Source organism: Haemaphysalis longicornis, unplaced genomic scaffold (genome assembly GCF_048455015.1).
Source record: "Haemaphysalis longicornis isolate Haplotype H1 unplaced genomic scaffold, Haemaphysalis longicornis Haplotype H1 scaffold_2, whole genome shotgun sequence".
NCBI classification, from domain to species: Eukaryota; Metazoa; Arthropoda; class Arachnida; order Ixodida; family Ixodidae; genus Haemaphysalis; species Haemaphysalis longicornis.
Window position 1 is genome coordinate 129,157,259 of NW_027526295.1, and position 15,931 is coordinate 129,173,189.

Genomic DNA, 15,931 nt, shown 5'->3' on the forward strand with positions numbered 1-15,931 from the left:
TTTTCACTTCTTTGCACTCAGAGTCCAAAGAACTGAACAGTGAGAACCATATAACGCATAAACATCATTGTTTTCTCGGTAAAGTGCCCCCTCCTCCTCATAGAGTTCTCACTGTAACTGTATACCTGAAAATTAGCTAGCACTAAATGCTGCACGTAGCTGTGTGGGGAGCGTATTTCGGAGTGACAGCTCTCACAACCTTCAACAGTGTAATTCTGTGAAACATTAACAAAAACCTTTGTGACCTGTGAAGAGCACCCCCTGTGTAGTAGTAGTATCTGTCTGTTTTATGGCGCAAGGGCAACGATGGCCAAAGAGCGCCAACGCAATGGTTGATCATTTTGAATGATGTTTTAGTAAAATGGTGCTGTAAATGTGACGATATTGAAAGGGGTTAGTGTGGGGGTGTATACAGCCCCTCATTTAAAACAACAATAAAATTGGGGAAATGGGAATGGAAGGGTAAGAATGTAAAAAAAATAAATAGACACTCATAGCTTCCTCCCACTCTGAGGGGCCCCGAGGTTACACGTGGTATGATATGTGGTTTAAAAAGCCAATGTCTCCCAGGTAAGCAAAAAGGCATTTACTTGGAATCAAGGGTTGATCAGCTAAAAACATCGAGGGATGAAGAGGAATCATGTGAGTGTAGAGTTCCCGGAAGTGCTTTTTCCTTGCCTTGTGGAAGTACCACACTCAACTAAGACATGGCTGACAGATAGGCGATGTCCGCACCTGTCTCATTGTGGCGGTGGTTTGCCCTGCAGGAAGTGCGAGTGACTAGCGTATGTATGGCCTATTCGCAATCTGCACATGTATACTTCCGTTGTTCTGTTGTGTTTTTCTGTGTAGTAGTGGCCTAATTGGGGTTTTACAGTGTGGAGTTTGTTATCTGTCCGAGTGTCCCAGTGTTGCTGCCGGCTTTGTCGGATTGCCTTTCGATTGAATGGTTTCCAGTAAAGATAGGGAAGCTGCTGAACGTCGACGCTACAGCGAAGTGCTGCCACAGTGGCGCTCTAGTCTGCGAGTTCATTACCAGGAATGCCACTGTGTCCAGGCACCCAACACACGACTATGACCTGTTTTAAAGCGTAGGCTGCCATTATTTCTTTAACTACCCTGTTCAGCACAATGTTCCTACTCGGTTTTCCATAATGCAGTGCTGTCACAACACTCAATGAGTCTGTGTATATAATGGATTGTTGTGTCTTTGTTTGTATTATGTGTTCTAGCGTAATTAATATAGCATGTGCCTCAGCCGTAAATATACTTGTGTTTCTGTTTAGTGTCCTTGTGCTGGCAAAGTTGGGACCGTGTGCAGCACATGCCACAGCAGTGGCAGTTTTGGAGGCATCTGTGTAAAAAGCAGTGTATGGGAATTTGTTTTGCAAGTGCAGGAAGTGTTGTCGGATGAGTTCTGTGGGTGAATGTTTTTTGTAAATTTCCTTGAACGACATGTCACAGGTGACAGGGCGCAGTTGCTAAGGCGGCATGAACTCAATGAAGTCAGTTTTGTAAGATTCAGATAAAATAACCCCAAGTTCCTCTGCCTCCACCTTCACTCGGATGGAGAAAGGCAGAGGAAGCGACGGACGGCTCAAAAACAGCCTTTCGGACGCTTTGTTTTCAAGAATAGCATTTAGCGGATGACTATTTAAGGATGTCGCCCTTACGCAGTACAAAAGTGCCATGTATGTACGCTGGTGCTCTAAGCACCACTGATCCGTTTCTGCATAGAGGCTTTCAATAGGACTCGTCCGGAAAGCTCCAGACGCCAGGCGGAGCCCCAAGTGCAGCACTGCGTCCAGCATTTTTAGAGCTGTTTTTGAGGCAGACCCATACACTACAATTCCGTAGTCGATACAGGACCTGACAAGACTGTTAAAAACACGTAAAAGGCATGTTGTATCTGCACCGTATGACTGGAGGGAAAGGACTTTTAAGATGTTCATACTCATCATGCATTTCATTTTAAGTTGTTTAATATGTGGGATGAATGTAAGCTTATCATCTAAAACTACTCCAAGAAACTTGTGTTCTCTTTTTACGGGTATATCAACTCCCTTAAGTTGTATGGTTGGTTGCAGATGGATCCCACGCTTCCTGGAAAAGAGAACACAAGTGCTTTTCTGCGGATTTAGGATAAAACCATTTTTGTCTGCCCACTGGGCTAGTCTGTTCACAGCAACTTGGATCTGCCGTTCACAGATAGAGGAGTTGCATGACCTGAAGCTGATGTGAACATCGTGTACATAGATTGAAAAAAAAAAAATGGTGGGTGGCAGTGCTCTCCCTAACATATTCATTTTTACAATGAAAAGTGTGCAGCTAAGTACTCCACCCTGGGGAACGCCATTTTCTTGTGTATACGTCCTGGATAATGCTGCACCAACTCGTACCCGGAATGTTCTATCTGATAAGTAGCTTTCCAGTGTGTTTAACATGTTTCCACAAATGCCGACAGATTTAAGGTCATGCAGGATGCCATACCGCCAAGCGGTGTCATAGGCCTTTTCAATGTCAAAAAATACAGATATACAGTGTTGTTTATGAGCAAAAGCATCTTTAACATAAGATTCAACAGCTATAAGATTGTCAGTTGTTGACCTGCCCAAGCGAAAGCCTGCCTGGCAGCTATCAAGGACACCATGATATTCCAAGAAATAGATAAGCCGTCTATTGATCATCTTTTCAAAGAGCTTGCTCAAGCAGCTTGTCAAAGCAATAGGGCGATAGCTTGTCACAGAATAGGCATCTTTTCCCTCTTTCAATATAGCTAACACAATTGCCTCTTTCCAAGCATGAGGAAAGTACCCAGCACACCATATCTTGTTGTACAAGAAGAGAAGAGTATTGAGGGTATCTATGTGCAGGTGCTGAATCATTGTGTATGTTATTTTATCAACTCCTGGCGCCGAAGCGCGGCATGTGTTGAGGGCTACCATAAGTTCCTGCAGCGAAAAATTAGAGTTATACCCGTCATTAGATTTCTTGTTGTCACGAATAGGCTTTCTTTCAACAGATTCTTTGTATCCCCGGAATGTCTCGGTGTAGTGGGAGGAGCTGGAAATATGTTCAAAGTGTTGTCCCAGGGTCTTGTGTATCTTGAAGATACACTTGGTCTTCAAGTGTATCGCCAGTGGTGCTGACAAGAGGTGTGACATGTTTTCTGCCCCTGCAGTTTCCGTATCCTGTTCTAAACTTTGCGCGCATCTGTATAGGAATTTATTGATGATAGAAAAGACCTCCAACTATCTGTTTTTGCCTGAAGTCAGATTCGCCATCCCATGGCTTTTGCGCGCTTGAAGGAAATTAGGTTTTCTGTAGTAGGATACCTGCGGAGGACCCCCCAGGCCTTATTCTGAGCATTTCTGGCCTTCTTGCAATCGTCATTCCACCAGGGCCTCTGAAGATTAGGTGTGGTACCGGAGGTCTGGGAAATAGAAACGCTAGCAGCATCAAGTATATGTGCTGTGATGAAGGAGCACGCTTCATCAATACCTAAGTGTGTTATTGATGTGTAAGTAAGTTTCGACATCTCTTTAAACGTTGCCCAGTCGGCACCAGCTTCTTTAAACTTTGCATGTGAAGTGTAACTATAAGGGCATTTTTCTAAATATCTGAGGGTGACTGGGAAGTGGTCGCTGCCATAGGGATTTGCATCCACTTCCCATTCGATGGACGGAAAAAGAACGGGGGAGCCTATAGCCAGATCAATGTGTGAATATGTGTGGTGTGCTGTATTGTAGTATGTCGGCTGCTTTTTGTTAAAGAGACAAGCTCCGGATGACAAGAGAAAGTTTTCTATCAAGCGGCCCCGGGAATCTGTGCGTTCCGATCCCCATAGTGGGCTGTGCGCATTAAGGTCACCAACTAGTAAAAACGGTTCTGGCAGTTGATCTATAAGGGACTCAAATTCGTAACTGGACAGACGATATTCAGGGGGAATGTACAGTGAGCAAATTGTTGTTAACCTGTTGAAGATAATTGCCCGAACAGCAACCGCTTCTAGGCCGGTGCGCAAATGAATAGATTGACAAGGGACAGCTTTTCGCATAACGATTGCCACGCCACCCGAGCAGTGCGAGCAGCTGTCTCTGTCTCTTCTAAATACTGAGTATTGGTTTAGGAAGTTGGTATGCTTAGGGTTCAAGTGAGTCTCTTGTAGACACAGTACGGTTGCTTGAGTTTTGTGTAGGATTTCATATATATCATCTAGGTTTTTAATTAATCCCCTACAGTTCCACTGCATAACTATTTGTGCTACCATAAATGTTTAATGGTAGCACAATGTGTAGCACAAATGTGTAACATTAAGGGACAAGAAGAGAGCGGAGTGGGTCAGGGAGCAAACTGGTGTTAAAGACATATTAGTAGAAATTAAGAAGAAGAAATGGACGTGGGCAGGGCATGTAATGCGAAGACAAGATAACCGCTGGTCATTAAGGGTAACAGAGTGGATCCCTAGAGAAGGCAAGCGCTGCAGGGGGCAGCAGAAAGTTAGATGGGCAGATGAGATCAAGAAGTTTGCGGGGATAAATTGGTCACAGTTGGCACAGGACCGAGGTAATTGGAGAATAATGGGAGAGGCCTTTGCCCTGCAGTGGGCGTAGATAGGCTGGTGATGATGATGATGATGAAATGTTTAAAGATGATTTTGTCTGGTGAAGACTAGGGATGGATGTATCACCTACCACACTTAGGTATGATTTGGGCCAGTGACACGGGGGGTTGCTGGCTTTTTTCCCCGCCCCGCCATGGAGCGCTGTTCTTTCACCGCCTTTGGCGCTGGCTGAGACGGTGTCATTTCCATGTCCTCGTCTGAGTGCTGGGACAGCGACGAGATGGAGTCCTTGCGGCCTCCGACACGGAATATGTTCGAAGTGGAGGAAGGAATCCTTCCCACCAGAGTTTGTTGCGTGTTGGACGCAGAGGGGGTCGAAGGACCCGCCAGATCTACATCCATGGCCACCTGAGGTCTGGTAGCCGGAGGAAGGGGACCGACGGCAGAGCCGTCACTCCTGGCATTCGTGGCCAACGCAACACTTGCGGGTGCCACAGGTGTTGTGCAAGCTGGTTGGGCTGCCTTAGGCAGCACCTCGGGGGGCTGGGGCGGCACCAAGTCTGCTTCACAGTACTGGGTGGCCGCAGTGACTAGACGCCGCTCCGCCCCCCGGCGAACCACGTCGGCATACTTCGCAGAAGCAAAGGCGCTGAGCCTTTTATGCGTTTCTAGGTAAGAGATGTTCTCATTGACTTTAAGATTGATTATTTTCTTCTCAAGTTTGAATGTTTCACACGTCCTTGAGTATGCTGTGTGCGGGACACCGCAGTCCGGACATTTGATCAAAGTGCTGTTGCAATTCTCTTTGGGGTGGTCGTGCTCTGAGCACTTTGCACACGTTAAACGCCCACGGCAGTTGTTAGTACTGTGCCCATAACGTTGGCACTTAAAGCACCGACGCAGGTTGGGGACATATGGTCGGACGGTACAACGAAGAAAGCCTGCATTAACAAATTCAGGTAAGGTACTACGGTCAAAGGTGAGGACAACATGTTTGGTTTTGATTTCCTGATTTTCTCGACGCATAGTGATCCTTCTTGCTGCAATGACGCCCTGGTCGCGCAGGCCCTCGAGGATGTCAGAGTCAGTTTCATTGTAGAGATCAGATTCAGATATGACACCTTGGGATGTATTTAGCGTTCGGTGGGGAGTGACTTTGATTTTCAGGTCGCCAATGAGGGTTTGTTCAAGGAGCTTTTTTGATTGAGCCGGGTTGTTTACTTCTACAAGGATTTCTCCAGAGGTCAGTTTCTTGGCTTTGTAGTGTTTTCCTACAACATGTTCAATGCACTTGCTATTAGGAAAAAGGACGTAGATGTCACTGGCTTTGTACTGTCTTCAGATGCGATGATCAAGAACCGGGGAAAGTTGTCAGGTATTTGGAACGATAGGGTGGGCAATGGGGGAAAGTTTGCTTCGGTGCGGCCCCTTTTGAGGGGCCGATCAGTGGGTTTAGAAAATTTTGAAAGAACCATGCAGCATAGAAAAAAAGCAAGGAACGGGGGTGCTTTCTTCGCTCGGTTTACCCTGATGCCGAGAGAGGTCCCGGAGCTCCCTGCCTGGTAAACAGACACGGAGCTCATCCGCCGGAGCTTGACCACGGCTCCGACCAGAGGTCGGCAAACTCACTCATGAGTCCACTCACTCAGACTCATTTGGACTCAAACTCACGCGTGAGTTTGAGTTTGAGTGAGCGCGAGGCTAGTGTGGCATGGTGAGTTTGAGCTTGAGTGAGTTTGAGCCGAGTGATCACGACTGAGTTTGAGTCCGATTGAGTTTGAGTCCATTTTGAGTTCCGAGTACATTTTGAGTTTGAGTCCATTTTGAGTTCTGAGTACATTTTGAGTTTGAGTCCATTTTGAGTTCTGAGTACATTTTGAGTTTGAGTCCATTTTGAGTTCCGAGTACATTTTGAGTTTGAGTCCATTTTGAGTTCCGAGTACATTTTGAGTTTGAGTCCATTTTGAGTTCTGAGTACATTTTGAGTTTGAGTCCATTTTGAGTTTGAGTTCATTTTGAGTTCTTAGTACAATTTGAGTTTGAGCTCATTTTGAGTTCTGAGTACATTTTGAGTTTGCGTCCATTTTGAGTTTGAGTCCATTTCAAGTTCTGAGTACATTTTGAGTTTGAGTACATTTTGAGTTTGAGTCCATTTTGAGTTCTGAGTACATTTTGAGTTTGAGCACATTTTGAGTTTGATTACATATTGAGTTTTGAGTACATTTTGAGTTCTGAGTAAATAGGAGTTCTAAGTCCATTTGGAGTTTGAGTACATATGAGTAGCCTAGCAGGCAGCTATGGTTGGCTGTTAAGTTTCATGCGTCACTGTGGGCTCGGAATTCAAGTTACCTGCGGGTATGGCACCAATCGCGATCTGCATGATCGGTTGGGAGGGAGGTGGTGTCTGATTTTTTTTAGTTTCTTGTTGAATTTTTATGGCCATAAGCACTTGCTGTATACCTAATTTTCGCGGCTGGGCGCGTGAGTGATAATTGACTGGTGAGGTCGTAAAAAAGGGTTGTCTTAACTTTTCCTCCTGACGGATCCACTAAGAGCGTGGGAATGGGTGGTGGGAAAGCACACGGCGGCGCTGGCGTGCTGGTTGTTCGCCTGCTACTGTTAACGGCTTGATATACTAGGGGTCACAAAGGAAGAGGTGAGAGCCGGAGGGAAATGGGGGCGGGGGCTGTCCTTTCTACTGTTTCAAATGAATTAGCTGAATTGACTGGGCAGCGCCCCTTAAGACAGAATAATGACCACATTAGATTGGGTGAAAAGTGAAACTGATGAGGCTAAGGCGTGTAAGGTATCAAATGAAAGGTCCGGATTAACGGAATCACGCGGGGTAAATAAAAAAAAATGCTTCCTGATTGTAGTCATCAGGCAGTCATAATGAGTCATAGATTGGGTTAAAATTCAAAATGATGCTGCGAGGGCATGTGGGGAATCAAATTCAAGGTCTCGATGTGGGGAATCATTCGGGACGAACATGAGATATGGATATATCATGACGTAGTCATGGTAAATCAAAGATTCGGTTAAAATTCAGGTTCATGACGCTAGGGCGTATCAAATTAAAGGTCTCGATGAGGGTAATCACGTGCTTCCTGATTATTATCATGACATAGTCAAAATGGGTCATAAATTAGGTTAAAATTCACAATGATGCCACTGGGTGTCCGGGGTATCAAATTGAAGGTTCCGATAAGGAAAATCACAAGGGACAAAAATGTGGTAGGGCTATATCATGAGATAGTCATGGTTAGTCATTGATTGGTTTAACGTTCAAATTGATTCTGCTAGGATGTGATGGGTATCAAATCAATGGTCTTGATGAGCCGAATCACGTGGGAGAAATACAAAAATGCTTCCTGGTTATAACCATTAGATTGTCATGGCGAGTCTTATATTGGGGTAAAATTCGAAGTGACCCCGCTAGGGAGTGTAGGGTATCAAATTTACGGTCTTGAAGAGGGGAATCACGTGGTACAAATAAAAAAAGGCTTCGTAGTTCGAATCATGAGATGGTCATTATGAGTCATAGATGGGGTTAAATTCAAGGTGAGGCCGCTGAAGCATGTGGGGCGTCAAATTGAAGGTTCCAGTTAGGGGAATCATGTCGGACACCTAAATAATGCGTCCTGGTTGCAGTCATGAGTCATGGTTATTTTGACTGGTATGAATTCCATATGACCCTGCTAGGGTGTGTGGGGTATCAAATTAAAGGTCTCGTCGAGGGGGTCACGTGGGACAAATATGAAAATGCTTTCTGGTTATAATTATGAGGATATCGCAAAAGGTATACAGCAAAAGGTACACACTCTCACTCACACTCTCACTCTCACTCACTCTCACTCTCACTCACATTCTCACTCTCACTCTCATTATCACTCACACTCACACTCTCACACTCACACTCTCACTCTCACTCTCAATCACACTCTCACACTCTCACTCACACTCACACTCACACTCTCACTCACTCTCACTCTCATACTCACTCTCACTCTCACTCTCTCTCACTCACTCTCACTCTCACTCAGTCACTCTCACTCTCACACTCTCAATCTCACACTCTCACTCTCACTCTCTGACTGTCTCAATCTCTGTGAGGCCATGTGAGTTCTGAATTCATTTTGAGTTCTCAGCCCATTTTGAGTTCTGAGTTCATTTTGAGTTTTGAGTACATTTTGAGTTTTGAGTCCATTTTGAGTTTGAGTACATTTTGAGTTTTGAGTACATTTTGAGTTTGAGTACATTTTGAGGTTTGAGTACATCTTGAGTATTGAGTTCACTTTGAGTTTGAGTACATTTTGAGTTTTGAGTCCATTTTGAGTTTGAGTTCACTTTGAGTTTGAGTACATTTTGAGTTTTGAGTACATTTTGAGTTTTGAGTCCAAATTGAGTTTGAGTACATTTTGAGTGAGTACATTTTGAGTTTTGATTACATTTTGAGTTTGAGTACATTTTGAGTTCTGAGTACATTTTGAGTTTTGAGTCCGAGTGAGTTCTGAGTTTTGAGCTCAATGTGAGTTTTAGTTTGAGTGAGCGCAGATGTGCTGCTCAGCATTGAGTCTGAGTTTGAGTGAGTGGTGATTCGAAAAAAAAAATTGTGAGTGAGTTTGAGTGAGCCGCGCCAACTTTGCCGAGGTATGTCCGACGGCCACCGTTTGTGGTTTCTACCCTTCACCTTAAAACTCCTAGCCACGGTAGGATACAGCATGAGTATGGGGTTAGGGGTCCGCGGTGTTGCCAATACCGTCAGCAAGATTACTCAAGGTGCCCCGTGCGGGGGAGCACCCCCTGTGAAGGGTGCACCACCTCACATGCACTGATATGGCAGTGAAGCAAAATTTCAGCCTGTGGCAATTAGGAACTTATGGTGAATTGCAATGGCAGATCCTAATTGGTGGCTGAGCTCCACCGCACAGCATGCTGCTCCCTCGAAGATCAGGTACTCCGAAACTGCCTTTGGAACGCAACAACTCTCGCAGGAGCAAATGCCAAAGCATGACCGGAACGGGAATTTCCCGCCAGCCTTCACCATGGGTGCTTTCAAGAGCGTCTGCTTCCCCGCAAACGCTTTCTCCTTTCCCAGTCTCAACGGCGTCCAATGCCGCCCATGATAAAAGTTTCGTCGGCCTTTTTGCCACAAAAAAAAAGGCCAAAGGCGCACTTATGCACCATGTCCGTCCAGTCGTTGTTTTGAGCTGGGCTCCTCGCCACTTGACTCTGAGTTTGAGTAGCTATTTGAGTCACACTCACCTTCCTTATGCAGCAAGCACGAACGCAACACGGCATGCAGCATCTTGTTTGTTTGTGCACATTTTTTGGGGCGGGCACCATGACATTTCGAAGAGGGGATGCGAGTGGAAGCAGATGGTGATTATGTTTAAGAGGAGAGAAGGCATGTTCTGGCCAACTCCGCCGATTTCGACGGAGAAATTTTTCGTGCTCCACGGAATGAACTTGGCTGTGATGGAGCTCTCAATCTGCCATTGGAACAGGATTCAGTGGCTCGCGATCTGCCATTGGAACGTGTTTGCTTAAAATGGAGCAAAAAGGTTGCTCTGAACGTGTTCCAGATCTGTCATAGGAATACACAAATTAGCTGGGACAATCCCACGTCATGCCAGAACAAATATGACGTGACTTGCGATGTCACCATAGCTGCCAGGTAAGCCTAAACTCACTGCCCATTCGGCACCGCAGGTGTTATCTCCCGCTACCCACTGGCTCTACGTTGCATGAGTACATTGATATGATGGTTATTTTCATCACCCCAATATGCCAATTGTGACATTTTGAAAGTCACCTGCACTACGCAAAAAGAGGAACACCGATTAGCGCCTGCAATATTCTCTGCCAAACTCACAATAATGAGTGGAGCACATAACTTTTATGTTGGACACACAGCCGCCTTCATCACCTTTATGCCCCAGCTATAAACATGCATGGTTCGTCCTCTTTCTCTCTCTCTCTCTCTCTTGCACGCACGCACGCGCGCACACACACACGCGCACACACACACACACACACACACACACACACACACATGCACAATGGCAAGACTGTGGACATCACATGCATTGCCTGAACATCGCAAATACCCAGAATGCTGGTGCAATGAAGTTGCAAAATTCAGTGGGATGATGATGATGCTAATGCTGTTTAATGGTTCAGGCTCGGCTTGGCTTGGCCAAAGAGTGCCAAGAGTAGTGCAGTGTGTGTGGGTTAGAGGTGCTTGTCTAAAAACTGGCGTATAGGGCCAATGGTTAGTGATGAAAAGTCGATATAAAAACAGTTTGGGGCACATAAGTACGTAGGGCCTTCAAAACACGGTGCCTCGAGTGAACGGTTTGCAAGGCAAAAATGCGAGACACCTGAGCACCACAGAGAAAGCCTTCAGCACTGTCCTTACCACTGACGAGGAGGCTGCAGTTACACACGGTATAAAATTCTCTTTAAAAAATCAATGTCCGCAAGCTAAGCTCACACTCTTGTGACATTAACTACCGTATTTACTCAACTCGAGGCCGATAATTTTTTTTAAAAAGTCGTTTACGAAAGCCGGAGGTCAGCTTAGATTCGAGGATGTGGCTTTCCTGCCACTGCTAGCCACTAAATGCCATCTCACGGCTATAGGCTTGCAGCTTGCAGGTTTGCAGGCGCCATTTTACTTGTTTGAATGTAGTGAACTCGGGTCTGAGCGTTCCGTGCTTGCTTGCGTTCATCGCTGTGTGACCTCGAGAAGCGCCCGTGTTCGCGGCACAATGGCACCCACCAAGTGGTGCCACTACACCGCGGCATTTAAGCAGAAGGTAGTATTGGAGGCCGAGAAAACTTCAAACCTTCAAGCACAGCACGAATTCGGCGTCGATGACAAGAACATGCACCGATGGCGGAAGCAGCGGAAAGAAATTTTCAGCTGTGCTGCGAAGCGAATGGCCTTCACAGAACCCAAGAAAGGTCAACACCACGAGGTGGAAAAGGAAGTCGCTACTTTATCAGGCAGCAAGGAGAGGGTGGAATGCCTGCGACGACGGAGATGATACAGGCGAAGGTGAGGGAGATCGCAAACATACGAGGCGTCGCATGGACTCAGTTCAAGGCCAGCAGGGGCTGGTTCACTTGCTTTATGCAGCGGTTTGGGTTCAACCTGCGACGGCGGACGTCTCTGTGCCAAAAGCTGCCCCCTGACTTTGAGGAGAAGCTGATTCCATTCCAGCGCTTTGTCATCAAGAAGCAGGTGGAAAAGGAGTACCGACTGGGCCAGATCGGTAACGCCGACCAGACCCTGGTGTATTTCGACATGCCTGTGGCCTACACCGTGAATGACAAGGGCGCAAAAGAAGTCAAGGTCAAACTGCAGGCTACGAAAAGCAGCGCACCACCGTGATGTTGTGTTGCAAGGCCGATGGGCAAAAGCTGCCACCGTACATTATTTTTAAGAGGAAGACTCTTCCAGCCGAGGAAGTTTTCCCTAAGAACGTCATTGTGTGAGCCCACGAGAATGGTTGGATGAGTGGTGCCTTCGTCGACGATTGGGTCAAGACAGTTAGGCAGCGAGGTACCAGTGCTCTGCTGTTTAAGGAGTCACTCCTGGTTCTGAACTATTACCGCAGCCACTTGACAGATGCCCTTAAGTCCATGCTTTTGGAGGGCGGTACAGACATTGCGGTAATACCCGGCGGTATGACAAGCCAGCTACAACCACTCGACGTGGCCATCAACAAGCCATTCAAGGACAGGCTGTGGAAGCATTACAACGGCTGGCTGACGCTGCAAGATCACCAACTGACACCGACTGGGCGCATCAAGCGCGCTTCACTCGGCCAACTGGCGAACTGAGTCGCCGCGGCATGAGCCGAAATTCTGGCCGAGGTAATTGTGCGGGCCTTCCGTAAGTGCAGCATTTTGAACGCTCTGGATGGAAGTGAGGACAGTGCGTTGTGGGCAGAGGACAGTGACAAAGAGGACAGCGACAATAAGGGCACCGATGTCGACGACGACGATGAGTGAGCATTGAACATTCTACGACAAGCGCCGCAAGCGTAATAAAGTGCATGTTCGAGTCTCAGTGCATGCCTTTTTTTCATTCTGCTTACATTTGAGGTAAGTTTTTTTTATTTTCTTACATTCTGAATTTCGGGGGTCGGCCTAGAATCGAGGCCAGCCTAGATTCGAGTAAATACGGTATTGCTTCACCCAATAGAAAGTGCACTGCATGTTGTATGTGTTTTGTGTATAGGTCAGTGAAATGCCTGCGTCGTTCTGTTTCGAGTTCTCTACATTCAATTAGGACATGGAGTAAACAACACAAATATAGCATAAATTGGACGTGGTCTACCACATAAAAGATGTCCGTGTGTGCCATATGTGTTCCCTATTTTAACACTTCTGCTGTCACTGACGTACCGGTACGTTTTCGTCCCCCCCCCCCCACAGTGTCACTGACAGGCCGGTATGTTCCCCATTGTGCGTTCAAAAATTTGTGCCAAAGCGTGCTGAGGCTGTTCGTGCCACCTGTCCAATCTTTCTAGAAGCTCGTATTTTTCACCCCGCGATATATTGAAGAGTACAAAGTGATCGCGCCCACCATTCATTGCTGTGGGGTGCGGTCGCTCCACACGCTCTATTCTCTCAGGCTGAGTGACCATGCGACGTATGCTATTACAAGTGCAAGGGTTTTTCTGCCATCTGCCGCAGGTTTGTTGGTTTCTTTGTTCTGTTCACGTGTCTGCTACAGCGTGCCAAGTTAGGCATGCGGGCCATTGCCTTTCCAGATGACGAAATGTGACTCGTTTGCAGCTTTTGCTCGCTCGCCGCGTCCTCGCTTGACGCTGCCACCAGCAAACAAGGCTTTTGTATCCGTGCTGTATCCACTTCCCATCTCTATCTGCCTTCTTGATTTGAGAAAGCGCCATTTCCGTGCATTGTGCGGGCTGCTGAAAGTGCTCCCTCCATGCGCGCAGTTACTTTCAGATGACTGACCGCATGGGCCCTTCGACTGCAGACTGGAAAGATGGCTCTTCCAATTAAAAATACAAGCCGAACTCAGATTCGTATTTGGTGAGCTCCTCATCTAAGGAATGGTTGAGTTCCACAGCATCAGATTCTCATGACAAAACGATGGAGCCGCCGTCCCGGAAGCGTGCACGGAAAACTGAAAATATGATGTGGAACAAAGGCAATTTCTCACCCCCACTCTTCCCTTTCGATGCGTCACGTTCCAGGTGCAACCACAGTCAAATAAATGGCTATGCTTGTTCCCTGACATTCCTGAAACCAAACCAACACTGGGGGTGCGTCACGGCCAGAAACACCCAACAGTGAAACGGTTAAACGACAAAGTGTGACCTCAGCGAATCTGTGTAGCCTTCCTGTTGTGCGTCTGCCTATAGTTGGTTTAACTGCATGGAGCTTGTTTCCTGTTTGTGTATCCCAATGTATCCGCCAAGTGCCCAGAAGTTTTCTTATGATGAGTGGTTTGACATCACAGTATGGCACAGGCATAATGTCCACATTATCCCGAAGAGTTGCAGCAGCTGCTTCCCTGTCAGCAGCCGCATTTCCTCAATTGCCCTGCACCCAGCAGCAAAAGCACAGCTGCCACAGACAGGAAACAAAAGGATGTGGTGAATTGCACTCACGGCTCCCCGAGGTACCACAATGGCCAGCACTGAGCTCCCCTCCATCTGAGCCGGACCAGTTAGCGCGGCCGAGATCCCAGAGTGCGGCTCCCGAAATATCGCCGTCACATCTCGCAGCTGCAAGTACAAAACGCAGCCCAAATTACATGCAATTATGACACAAGCTTCACGGTTTATGACGATAATGAGGCGGCAACATAGTTAACTTATCCTTAAATGCAACAAAAGAATTTGGAAAGAAACATCACATCAAAGATAATTTTATTGTTAACCCCACTTGCTGATATAATTTAGGTGCAAGTTTCAGACTTCAAAGGCTGCACTAAAATGGGGAACGGTAACAAGGAAACGGTTACTTGTTCGCCGTAACAATCAACTGCCGCACAAGTTTTTTTTTATTTTCCCCTTTACATTTTCACAATTTCTTAGAAGATTTTATTTTTTAGATTGGTTCACTTAGCAAAAATTGATGCTGAAAGGAGCAGACATATAGGCAGTAACAGGTTTATAACGAAACCCTCCAAAAAATGAAATTTCGTTATCAGAAATCGTTCTTCTATCACGATTTTCACCACAGCTTTATCCTTACGCTGTATACAACCTCCTCCGACTCCTTGCCACACTACACCCCCATTCCTCTAAAATAAAAATTAGGAAGAACCTAAGTGGACGAATCAGCAAATTATAAGCCATTAAAAACATGCAATGTTAGCAGAATGCACTTTCTGTAGAACCACTAATTGCCGCCTATGACACACAAAAAGAACGGGGGTGGGGGAGTAGTCAGAGCAAGTACCAAGTCAGACAATGTATTTATGCTTAAAAAAAGAAAAAAGAAAAGAAATTCACGGTAGACTGTCAATCACATCACTGAACTCAAACCTCACACAACTGCCTTATTCCATTTCACACAACTCTTCCTGCTGAACACTCAGTTCCTCTCTTCACAACACACCCTCATTCACTTTCCGTGAGAGCTCCTTCTTATGCACCTGTCATGGATTCGTCATCACCTCTCCCTACACGACTTTCCGCTCCCTCAGTTCCTTTGCTGTAGGCCTCTTCACTTGTGCCCTCCTCCCCGAATATCTTGTCACGCTTTGCAGAAATAGAAAATCACACAGTCGTCGATGCGTGTTCTATACGTGATGAGCCATGCGTTCCGCATTTTTCTGTACATCTTGCCTCACACACATTGTGAGTTGGCCACAACAAGCTTTTCAGAAGAACTGTGTCTTTTTGCATACGCCTGTATTGTGTGTTGGTGTGTATCTCCGCAAAGATAGTGCAATAGACACTGAACACCATGTTCGAGGGACAAAGACCTCCATGCACTGAGAGGCGACCGCAGGGATTGCGAGTTTTAATGGCAACTAATGTGAAGTGTGAAAAGTGTGAAGAAGCTTGAGTGAGTCGCCGATTGATGATGGGTGGAGCAACGATGATGGTACAAAAGTTTTTACACCATGAATTATAATTACTCTATTCTAACTTGCACATTTGCCCTGGGAAAATGAAACCGAGAGTAGCATGCCCGGTAGAATCAAGTACTACCAGCTGAAAGTGCGCTAATGACTGCTTATCATTACCGGTACAGCAGATCAACCATAGTTGCGCATTTGCGCAAGCAAGGCATCCAACATTGAGCAGCTAGTGGCAACCAACACCAAAATAAAACATTTTATTTTTTTGCACGCAATGAAAAAACGATATT

At 46.2% G+C, this 15,931-nt stretch overlaps 1 protein-coding gene across 2 annotated transcripts in view; it reads right to left on the reverse strand.

Annotated features, from left to right (window-relative positions):
* Positions 1-15,931, reverse strand: part of LOC144169209 (aspartate--tRNA ligase, mitochondrial-like) — a 59,340-nt gene that overhangs the window by 18,407 nt on the left and 25,002 nt on the right. For both annotated transcript variants that reach the window (XM_077698250.1, XM_077698249.1), the window contains exon 10: positions 14,218-14,334. In XM_077698250.1, the coding sequence (XP_077554376.1) occupies positions 14,218-14,334 (117 nt within the window). The remainder of the gene's footprint in view (positions 1-14,217; positions 14,335-15,931) is intronic.